The 12011-nt window shown below is 41.9% G+C and overlaps 1 protein-coding gene across 1 annotated transcript in view; it reads left to right on the forward strand.

Annotated features, from left to right (window-relative positions):
• The window catches only part of Snd1 (staphylococcal nuclease and tudor domain containing 1), a 443244-nt gene that overhangs the window by 26698 nt on the left and 404535 nt on the right, over positions 1-12011 (forward strand). The window contains exon 2 of the mRNA XM_004642716.2: positions 6876-7025. Within this exon, the coding sequence (XP_004642773.1) occupies positions 6876-7025 (150 nt within the window). The remainder of the gene's footprint in view (positions 1-6875; positions 7026-12011) is intronic.

Genomic DNA, 12011 nt, shown 5'->3' on the forward strand with positions numbered 1-12011 from the left:
AGAGCCTTTAGTGTAGACCCTTGCTCTGACACCTTCTCTAAACATGCGTGAATTCATATTCATTTCCTAAGCTATTCTTGGAGGTAGTACAGGTCTCTGATGGATGAATATCTAAAGTTAAAAAGAAAAAATATTGGGGCTTTCGTAGTTGTGCTGGCCTGTAGTGTCTAAGAAACAGACCTGTCATCCAGATAAAACCAGTATTACTCGATGAGGTGTTTCCAGCTATCTTCAGCCACAAAAGCCCATGGATGAGGTACCATTTTAACAAAAATAACTCAAAAGCTCTCGTTTCTACCCATGGCGTAGTGGAGCATCACAGCTTTAATTCTTTTTTTTTTTTTTTTTTTTGGTGGAACTGGGGATTGAACTCAGGCCCTTGTGCTTGCCAGGCAAGCACTTGTTCTACTAAGCTATCTCTCCGGCCCCATGACTTCAGTTCTAAGGGAGACTTTAGTTGTAGTCCTTTCTCTATCATTAATCTCTTGTTATTTTAGGCAAAAGTTACTTTACCAGTTTCAGAAATTTTAGGGCCTGTGTAAGGGCCCAGATTAGATGCTCTGTTTATCTGGCTTCTCTCTGCAACTGATTTGCCCCTTTTTGTAAACTGAGGCCCAGTTCGTGACACAGCTGGGATGGGAGTTAGTGTTTCCCAAGCCAGGAGGCAGCAGTGCCATGAGGTCCTGGGCTTCCAGTTCAGTGGTTTTGAGTGTTGGGCCCTGTAATTCAGTTTGCCTCTTGTTCTTGCCAGAGAAAGAGGAGAGAAAGGCGTTGGGAGCAGACATACAACAGACAGGACAGAGAGGTAGAGACAGAAAGAAAGAGTAATTGAATTAGATTAAAAGAAAGGAAGGAACTGACCATCCTGGCTCATGTTTTGGGAAAGACCTCCCAGACCACAACCGCTGATGTTTGTCTGGGTTGCTTACTTTGTCTAAATGTGTTTTTTAATTTTATTTTTAAGAGGTGATTCTTGCTGTGGAAGTGACAATGCTAGCTGTCAGCAAGCTTTTTTTTTTTTTTTTACAGATAAACTTTCTGATACTTTCCCAGCTTAGTTTCTCCTTATTTATTTTTGTGCATAATCTTTTTTTTTTTTCCTCCTTTTTTTAAAACAGGGTCTCATTCTGGAGCCCAGGGCAGCCTCGAGGTTGCGATCCACCTGTTCCAGTCTCCTGAGGAGTGGTGTTAGAGGGATGTGCCACTCGCTTCATTCTGTTTCTTCTGATGTTTTTGCCCCATTCACACGAATCCTGCTGGAGTTGGGAGCATGCACTTGTAATCCTAGCTCTCTGGGAGTAGATGGATTACGAGTGTGAGCTCAGTTTAGGCGGCTTAGCGAGACCCTGCCCCTAGAAGTAGCTCAGTGGGAAGGCCCTTAGAGGTTGAGTGGATCTGCTAGGCCCACACTTTGCTTGCTTCGCTTTGTACAGCAGCTTCTTCCCATCTCCTGACAGTGTTCTGGCTGCAGGAAGCACCTGCGGAGAGGAGCCTTGGCCTGCCACCTTACTGCTCTGACCCAGAGCTGTGCACATGGAGCCTTGGGTTGTGGCCGCCGAAAGCTTCCAGCTGGACATTGGGCCTTCCAGCCTGGTGCCTCTCCGGGTTCTTCTTTCTTGTGACACATGGAACACATGCTATACTGTTTGTGTGAAAGAGCTCATGTTGTTCCTGGCCATTCTCATCCTCTAGAGAGTTGAAGTTATGTCTCCTTGTGACTTCCTCTCTTTTATTTCTAGATGACTTCAAGGTTTATGCAAAACCCACTTCTGTGATGAATCACCTATGTGACTTTTGGTTCTCAGCCAGCTGCCTTTTAACATTTTTTTTTACTTAGTTATTTTCTCTTTCTGTGATGCTGGGGAGGCACTGAAGGCCTTGGCACATCAGGCAAATGCTTGCCAGTGGTCTACACCCCAGACACCTTTAAATAACAAAACATTTTTGTTCACGTTGCTTAAGTATTGGTCCTCCTTAAGTATCTGAATATGTAAACTTCCATGGTGAAATGTATGTTACATGTCATACGTGTTTTTATATTTGTATACTGGGCCTTAGATTGAATTCATGTCACTTAGAATTTGCCATTTTGAAGTAAGCTATATTCAAATATTCACTCTGCTGTTTGACTGCAGACTGTATTTGCACCAGAAGAAGGTTTGTTACCCTGTTAGCAGCCACAACCCCTCCTTGTTTTCCCTCAGTCCCTGGGAACCACTGCTCTGCTATCAGTCTTCATGTACTCGGCTCTCCTGGACAATTCATATGAACGGACTCATTTAATTTCTGGCTCTTGGTGCCTGGACTTAGGATGATTTGGAATCCTTGGGTCATATATTAACTTTGTTCACTTTAGAGGTGCTGTAAGACTTTTCCAAAGCAGGTGCACCACCAGCAGTATGGGAGGGTTTCAGGGGTTCCACATGTTTGCCAACACTTCTTATTGTAGGCCTTTGACTGTGAGACCCACTTCACTGTGGTATGAGGCTGGTCTCAAATTCTGGCCCTCAGTGGATCCTCTAGTGCCCACCCACTCCAGCTGGAACTGCAGGCATGTGCCACTGTGCCCAGTTTTCTGTCTTAGTACTTATAGTCACCTTAGTGGTTTGAAGTGGTATATATGTCATTTGATGTTTCATGTGTATTGGTCATTTGTAATGACCTTTTTTTTTTTTTTTGGTACCGGGGATTGAACTCAGGCCCTTGCGCTTGCCAGGGAAATGCTTATTCTACTGAGCCATCTCCCTGGCCCCTCTGCCCATTTTTAAATTGGGCTTCTTAGCTCTTTATTGTTACTTATTTCAGGTACTAGGCAGTTAACAGCTATATGCTTTGCAAATATTACTTTTCATTGAAGTACAGTGTTTTTAATTGTAAGACTTTTAACTGTTCCATTTAGGTCTCTGATCCTTTTTGAGTTAGCATTTGTATACTGTGTTAGGTAGAGGTCAAAATTCATTTCTTTGGCATGGGACATATAGTTTTCTTTATACCTTTTTTGTTATTGGATGGATGATTCTCCTCATTGACTTCTCTTGGTCTGTGTTGAAAATCAGTTGTCCACAAATGTATGGTCTTGGTTTGGGCCTTCAATTTTTTTTTTTACAAAATCTTCAGGGCGGCGACCTAGCGCAGCGGTTTTTGCGCCGGGCTCTAGAGCGCAAGGTCGCCGGTTCGCGCCCCCGTCCCAACTCTTTCTATTTGGGGGCGGGAGAGATGGCTCAGTGGAATAAGCGCTTCCCTGGCAAGTGCAAGGGCCTGAGTTCAATCTCCGGTTCCGCCAAAAAAAAAAAAAAAAATCTTCTTAGGTGTCTGTCCTCATTCTTTATGTTTCTCTTTATATTGGAGGATGTTGCTGTTGCCATATAACTGTTAAATCTTTTTTTTTTTTTTTTAAAGTACTAATCAAATGCTGTACCATTGAGCCCTATCCCTGGCCCCTGTTCATTGTATCTTAACAGGTGGACATACTTGTTAATAATGCTAGTTCTCTCCACAGGGCTAGTAAGATGCAGTTCTCAGCTCGGGATGATTTCTGCTTTTGGGCTGGAAAATATGTTGAATGAATTTAAGAATTTCTGTATTGTAACATTCTTTGCCATTAGTATAGTGACACTAGGTTTTTCGGTCCTTTTGTCAGTGGTTCAGGAGGTGAGGAGTTAAACTCACCAAATCATTTACCAGAATCTATTGAAGATTTAATGTGGTATTGCTGTTGCTGGGCAACGTGTCAGCGGCTGCCCATCTAGTGTTTCGCTGTAGCTGAGTCTCCCAGTGTACCTGGAAGCGGGTTTGAGCTGTTTGAGTCCCTGTTTTCCTTCTCAGCTGTCTGGTTTCAGCCTTTGTAGCCTAGTGAGTCAAGCCCTAAAGCTGAGTTCTTTGAATCACGCGCAGAAATGTCTGATGCATAACCTCAATCAATGACAGCTGGTTCCACAAACCTCCCACTGTATCAGGTAGTCCTAAAATCATTTTCTGGATATATCATCTTATTAATATAATTGGATAAAGCAATAACCATATGACTTGTTTTCTATGGCCTATAAATTAGCAATTAAGGATAATTACTACATCTATGAAAATTTGCAACATGAATCAGTCAGTACAGACAGCTTTGGCAGATCAATTACCCGTGACAGGTTCTTCACAATCTAACACTATTCTTTTGAAATTAAAATTCTGATAAATGATGTATTTTACTTAATTATGATGTTTACTGTTTATCTGTCTCTACTGGAATGTAATTTTCCTAAGAGTACAACTTTTTTTTTTAACACTGATGCATGCCACTTTTCTAGAATGATGTCCCACACATAGTAGGCATTCTGTGTATCTTGAGTTAACAAATGAATAAATCAATCAATCATGGAATAAACATCTAAGAATAATCAACTTAGATGCTAGTCTTTCAAAGAGAAAAAATGTTTTAATGTCATTTGAGCTATAAGTTGTCTGATTTACAAACCCTTGGTGTTTTCATATTTTACTTAGACATTTTAAGTATTCTACTCCTGAGGGTATTTCTCCTGGGTTTTAATTGGTGGAGAAGATTAGATAGCAGAAGGCCATTAAAGTATTTTTATTAGGGAAGAACTTGAACAACCTATTGCCAAGGCAGTAGCTGGAATTCAACAGTGTTTGGAAGATGAAATGGAGATAGCTAACGAGGTGGAGTAACAGTGTGTTCTGAATGATTTCAGGTCCTAGTAATAGGAGGGAAACTTCTTCTTCCCTAATAGAGACAGGTCTCTTTCTTCCATGATGGCCTATGGTCTTTTCCAACCTTCTCTAGCAAGGCAAATGAGGGGAGATAGATTCAGTGGAGAGATAGACGCATGCCAGCCCTTTTCTCCTGGAGGAAAAGGAACAGCAGTGCCTACCATAGCGAAGCTATTCTTGTTGCTTGGGTTGAATTTGTGACTGTTGCTTGATCAAAAGTATAGAGCAGCCTAAAAAGTAAAAATCATCTCTGTCATATTAATTCATGCATATTTGGTGTAAGAAGGCAAAGAAATTCTGGTAATTATCTTTAGAACAGCATTAGTGAGAAGAGAGGGTATACAAAGGAGTTTTGTGACATTATTGTACAAATGAATTCTCAGAATCTCTTATGCAGGGTAACAGTGTTGACTTCTTGCCCAGCAGGGACCTAGCTTAGTAGGCAGAAGCATAGAGCTAACATCTTTCTAATCAGTGATACTTCCAGTGTCAAACAGTTTCATGCTCGCAGCTTTCTGCTACTTGAACAACAAAGTTTGAAAAAAAAAAAAATATTGGTGCTCGAAACTGTGCTGATAGTGAGCTGAAAATCCTGCCTGAGAAAACTTGTATTACCCGAGAGTAACAGAAAGGGGTGGCACTTCAATCTTAAGGATGCTCTCCTACAGACAAGGTATTCATTTAAGTCATTGATGTTACTGAGACAATCTTGATGCCTAGTTCTCAAAAATTGGGTATGTATATTTGAGAGAATTCCCATAAAAAGGAAATGAAAAAGCAATAGTGGTCCACGTCAGCATGGATGAGTTTCACTGAAGAGAATGAACAGGAGGAGCAAAGCCTCTGGTGGGTTTATGCACTAGACTCTATTACCAGAGGGGTTGGAGATGGAAAATAAGGAAGTCACGTTGTGTGAGGATGCACATGGATGAGCTACCTTCAGGGGCAGGGGGTGCAGTATCACAGAGCTTTGTAACATGGGTGTCAGGTGAAGGCACAATGAGGACAGAGGGGCCCAGAGGGAATCTTAAGATTCTAGCAGTGGTCTGGTTCTTAACTTAGCACGTGGTTCCTCAGTTGTTTATTTTTCTTATTTTCTAACATATGTCTGAATGCACTTTTGTATTTATGTTAATATTTCACAGTTTAAAGCAGCCATTAAGGTGGAGAGGTGAGGGGGGATCATTCTGGAGGATGTCTATGGGAGTAGCTACCCCTCAATACTCGGTCCTCTCTTCCTCCAAAGGACTGTTCCTTTACACAGCACCCGGGTCTCACTGGAGCAGTGCTCTGTGTTAGCTGCACTCTCCAACCTCCTCTCTGCCCACCTGCCAGCAGCTACTTCTTTGAAGCATGAAACCGAGTCTTTCCGAGCTAGCAGAGCCAGCACTGGAACCCACCTCTTCCTTACAGTGCCTCGCTGAGCAGAAGCAACTTGAATAGCCTGAGTCATTTTTTCAGCGTGCCCCTTCTTCCATTCTTGCACTTGTAATCTTTCCTTCTTCTGCCCTGCAACTGTTTTAAAGTTAAATGCCAGTGAGTCTCAGCTTTTTGCACCATTGCAATTGGGCTCTGTGCCTGGCCCCCTTGATCAGAGAGATGAAAGGAGCCGCTATGCTTGGGAGCCTTGAAGTGCTTTTTAGAATCTCCTAATTGTTTGGAGCCTGAGCTTTTTGGGTTACTCTACTGCTGTATTTCTCTCTGGCCTTGAACGTGCTTCCTCCTGGATGGTGTGTGGCATCTTCCTCCAGCTTCTGCCTCCGTCCTAGAGTGGAAAGTATGGATGGTGATAGGAGCCTCTTGATAATTGAGAAGACCATGAGTGTTGGTGCTTGCTGGGATCAGACTATGAAGGTCCTTAATCTCTGCCGCTCACAAGCCTTTTCCCTGCAGTCTATTTTATGAATTTTCTACTGGGTGTTTAATTCCTGCTTGTATTGTTGGATCTATTGTTTCAGAATCTGGCCCAAGGCTTTACATTGGAGTTTCTCTTATAAAATGGAAAACAGTTCTGTTCATTTAATCTAATTCAACAAAACTTCAAGGGCCTCCAAATTGCCAAGTACTGTTTCAGATGTTGGGTTTGTACTGGTGACAACTTCATCATGATGGTTTTACCTCCAGGCCTCTAATTTTCTCTGTTTCTCCCTGCACAGGTCCTCTCCGGGTGTGCCATCATTGTCCGAGGGCAGCCTCGGGGTGGGCCTCCTCCTGAGAGGCAGATCAACCTCAGCAACATTCGTGCTGGAAATCTTGCCCGAAGGGCGGCTGCCACACAACCGGATGCAAAAGACACCCCAGATGAGGTAGGTGCTTCTTGGGCCCTCCCAAGGCCACAGACCTAGGACAACCGGCTGTCTTCCTTGGCTAGCATGATTTTGCTGTAATTGGTTTTTTAGGTGTATTTTGTGTAATTTTTACATCATGGAATGGATGGCTTTAGATACACCCCCATGCCTTCCTTCTGGTGTTTATATATTTACTGCCTTAGCAGCAGTGACATCTCAGAGCTTTTTCTTCAGTTTGTCCAGTGTTTTCACTGCTCCTCCTCTGGGCATAGACTGGGTATATTCGTAGGTAGTCTCACCCTTTTGAAGCCATCATTTGTTACGGCAGAGCAGGGAGAAGTTTAGTATTTCCCTCAGGGACAGCTGGAATTACTAGTGCAGTGTGTATTCTTCCAGAGATATTTAATGTCTTTAATGGTGTTTTTGTAAATGGTAGCATGCTATACATGCAAAGGCCCTTTACTGTAGATTCTTAATCTGGGATCCATGCATCCCTGAAAAGTGTCTGTAAATCTGATGAAATTGTAAAAGCTTGTGAAACATGCAGTTTTTTAAAGGAGTTTTGATCAGCTGTAGCTCACTGTTGTATTAGGGCATTATGGCGAGAAACTACTCCTAAGCTTTCCTACCTCTCACACCCCCCATCCCTATCCCCAGCCCTGGTGCCTGGCCATCATGGCTTCTCTGTTCTCTGTTTTTGACTCCTTAAGTTCTTGTGTTTCCTGACAGCTGCCTGAGTTCTACTTTAACCTGGCTGTGTGTGGGTCTCTTTTAGTAGTGCTTTGACTCCGGGAAATGAAGTGTGTAGGTTCTGCTTAGTTGTTCTGTGCCTCTACCTGATGATGCTGAGCAGATTTGTACCTCAGCTGACTTCTGCTCTTCTCTGCCTGAGAGGTGAAGAAGAAAAAGCAAGAGCTCATGAGATCTTTTCTTTGAGAAAACCATTGTTTTTTTCTCCTGTAGCAAAGGGCATTTTGTTTGAATTAAGAGTGTAGTGAAACAGTGTTACAGATAATAGAGAAGAGAAAAATCACCACCCATAATTATTCTATTAGCAGCAGTCAGATATTTGGAATAATGACTAAGTAGATTAAAATCAGTTTTTCATTGGTCCACCATCAGTAACCATAAGTGTTGGGAAGAATACATTATTCTTCCATGTAGTGTGTTCTACAGTGTTGATCAGTGAGGATTGAATAAGACAACATGAAGTGCTTAGCACATTAAAAAGTACTTAATAAACATTAGTTGTGGTAATCACTACTGCTGTGTTAGACCATGTATTGAAGATTAAATCTCTTTAAGCATTTTTCAGATTTCAGGGGCCACCCAAGTGGATACACCAGTGTTTTATAGCTCTCTTCCTTTCAGATGCATGTTGTGTAACAGCCTGACTGCTTCTGAGAGGTGGCGTGCTACTCTTTCTTAGAGCTGATCAAGCTCGTTTCCCCAGCAGAAGGAAGCAGTGTAGCTTCTAAGAAAGAAAGGCTGTGTTTTCATTTCCTGTTTCATGCATGAACCTCTGGGGCAGAGAGATGCAAGGCCAGTTGTTTTAAAATATCATAGCTGTAGCCCATGTAGTGGGACAATGGAGTCGGAGCAGAACTATTTTAGCTAGAAGGATACCACGTAATCATGACAGGCATTCTTTGATAGTTCCTTATATTTATATAGCCTAGTGCTTTTGCCTCTACTACAGCAACTTGGTCTCACCAGATTATTTCCAGTAATTCTTGGGAAGTCCCGGTGAGAAGTCCCTGTGAGAAGAAGTGTTTGGTTGCTGTAGTAGAGGCAACACATTCTTTGCTAGCCCACGTAGTTGAGACTCTATGAAACACAGACAGAAGGATGGAAGGAAGTTGCTAGCCCAACTTGCTCTTTTTGCTAAGGCCAGTCTCCTCTCTTCCGCTGTGATCTGGTTTTCCTCCTGCCATGCCCTGAAGCTCTCCAGTGGGCTACTAGTGACACCAATTGGGAACCCAAGCCAGAAACCTGATTTATTTTCTTTCTTTCTTTCTTTCTTTCTTTCTTTCTTTCTTTCTTTCTTTCTTTCTTTCTTTCTTTCTTTCTTTCTTTCTTTTTTAACACTGCTATGCCAGCATCATTATTACGTAGAGATTCTGCCCCTTTAAAAATCTTCTCTTATCTACCTTGGTGTTTCATTATTATTGCTATTTATTTTTGTCCCACTCTGTAGAGTGCTTGGAATGTTGGAATAATAGTCTCATTTCAATTTTTCTAATCTCTTTTCTCTAGCCTCTGAGATACTTTTGAAATATTTCATTTCTTCCCTTGTTCAATGCTTGTTTGCTTCTGTCTGTCTGTCTGTCTGTCTGTCTCTTTTCTGTCTCTCTCTTGTTCTCTCCTTTTCTTCTTCCTTCCATCTGTCCGTCCTTCTGTCTTTCTTTCTTGTGGAGATCTAACCAGTTCAGGCTGGTTTGAGCTCACTGTGTGGCCCAGGCTGCTCCCGAACTCCCTTGGTCATCCTCCTGCCTCAGCTTTCCAAGTGCTAGGGTTACAAGTATCCCCACCATGCCCAGCCCCTTGCGCAGTTATTCCTAGATATGTCAGTGATTGCTCATCTCTGTGACAGTCCTACATGCCTTTGCCTGGAATACAAGCCCATCTGTGATGTGACTGTCAGTCTTCTGTCAGGATAACAGCAGCGATGCCACAGTAGTCATCTCATAGACCACTTGGGTGCCCCCTTTTCTTTTCCTTAGTTCATGCTGCTCTTTTCCTCAGGAGTTCTTCCTCTGTATGTGGCCAGGAAAACTGCCATTTTAAAGTCAGCGTCACCTGACATTTCCTGTTGTCAACACATGGACCATCATTCCAAGTTTCTATGTCTTTACTAGATTGTAAACTTAACAAAGGAGGGGTCCTGTCTCTTATTTCTATGCCCATTCAGTACCTGACATAAACCAAGAACAGTAAATAAATGCTTAATTGTATGCTGCGGAGAGAATCCAGGTATTTCTTTTTTGGGGGGAGGGGAGCGCGTGCAAGGATTATACAATATGGCACGCGTCTTCTAGGCTTTACATTCTTTTGGAACACACTGTCTAGTTTTTTTCAAGTTCAAGAAGAATCAAGGATATGATTGCTCATTTCCTTCCCTTTATATCACTGCCCCAAATATTATTCACTCCATTACTCTTTGCCTTCCTCCTGATATCTTCTTTCCATGATACTCAGCTTCCTCCTAAATCCTCTGACAATGAACACTGCTCTGTCTTCCCTACGTCTGCAGCCATCACTGCTGTTTCAGGCTAATCCCCAGCGTTGCCTAGCTACTCGAGACAGCCTGGATACTGCACTGATGGGCACTGGGGGAATTATATATTTATTTCCCACAGATTAATTGAGCTCCTGTTGTGTGTGAAGCTGTATGTTGGCTTCATGAGAAATAAAGTAATGAATGTTATAGTCCCATGTTCATTAGAGCTTTTGAGAACTGGGGAGGCCGGAGAGAGAAGATAGACCAGGATATCCTCATAATGTGATGATTAGAAGAGAGGTGTTAGACGTTAGACCCTGTTCAACCTAATAACTAGCTTTTAGGTTTTGGATTGTTCTGGGATTTGATGTTGTAGTAATTTTAGGAGTCTAAAAGTCAAAAAGGTGATTTCAATTAGGAAGTTCCATTGCACAAGTTTGCTTGGTATCGGGCATGAAGATCAAGCCACATTATTGCTGTTGTGCATTCTAAAAGGAAGACATAATCTTGAGTCTAACAACAATAAGTCCTTGACTTCTGAGTGTTTGGGTTGGATACTTTCAGATAGGAACAGACCGCACATTATGAACATCCGTAGATGTGAAGTTTGTGGAGTAGTTCACGTGTCTCCTGGACATTGTCATAGTTGTGCCTCTGTGTGCTTACTGTACTGTGCCGTAGTGTATAGTAGTACAGAACAGTCAGGGACTTAGTGCATTTTTGTGTGTGTTTGGTTTTTTTCAGTGCTTTATACTGGTGTCAATTTGTAGGATTTACAAATGTTCTCTATTTGCTTCTTTGTTCTGTTTGTTTTGCTTTTTTTGATCATTTGCTTCTTAAATGGAGTTCCAGGCACCATTTAGGTAGACTACAGTTATTCTTTCTACTAATCTATTCTGTCTCTTGGAGCATATTTTTCTATATTCAGCATTGTTCTGGAAGGTTCTATTTGGACAGATAGCCTTCTGCCTAGGTGTTGTAGACATACGGAAGCACTGGCTTCAATTCTATAAAGGATTTTCTCATTGCTGTCTTGTCCATCCCATCATTTGAGGATAGTTCATTTCTTCCTTCCTTTCTTCTTTCTAACTTACCTTCCTTCCTTTGTGGCCAATTTCTTTCCTGCATAGTTGAGTTTCCTGATTGACTTTCTTGTTAGCTGTTATCTTGTCCAGATACAGAATTTGCCTACCTGTTGAAAGAACACAATTTGAGAAAGCTAGTTTTGGAAAGGAAGGTGGCAGAAACTAGATGATTTTTTTCCTATGGAGTTAGTATGTGTCTATTTCAACTCCTCCAGTGTAGCTTTTTCTTACTACCCAGTGACTGGCTATCTAGGAAACATGAGCGCCTAAAAGAGGGCTCCCTCAGCAAGCCTGAGGAACTTTTGAAAGCTTCTGTCTGCTATGTAGAAATTGAAAGATTCTCTGTGGGGCATCAGATATTTATTTCCTGTTTAACTGACCTTTGATAAGTCAGTTTTTGCCAAAATCTTAAATTCCTTTAGAAGTACTTGTGTAATCATACCTTTCCCAAGTATTTAAGAATGGAGTGTGTTGCTGAATTTTAAATATTGGCTTGGTAACGACACTGTTTTCATGACTGCCAGACCAAGTTTTCATGACTTGTAGCTCATGACTGCAAGCCATTGGCTTCTGGTTTCTGGGAAGTTGTATATAGATTTTGCTTTTAGAAAAGCTTGTTGCATGACCCCAGGGAGTAACCTTAATCTTCTTGGACTGAAAAGATTAGCAGAGTTCTCTTTTAAGCCACTAATGTACTGT

The sequence above is a fragment of the Octodon degus genome, unplaced genomic scaffold (genome assembly GCF_000260255.1).
Source record: "Octodon degus isolate 3935 unplaced genomic scaffold, OctDeg1.0 scaffold00160, whole genome shotgun sequence".
In the NCBI taxonomy this organism is placed as follows: Eukaryota; Metazoa; Chordata; class Mammalia; order Rodentia; family Octodontidae; genus Octodon; species Octodon degus.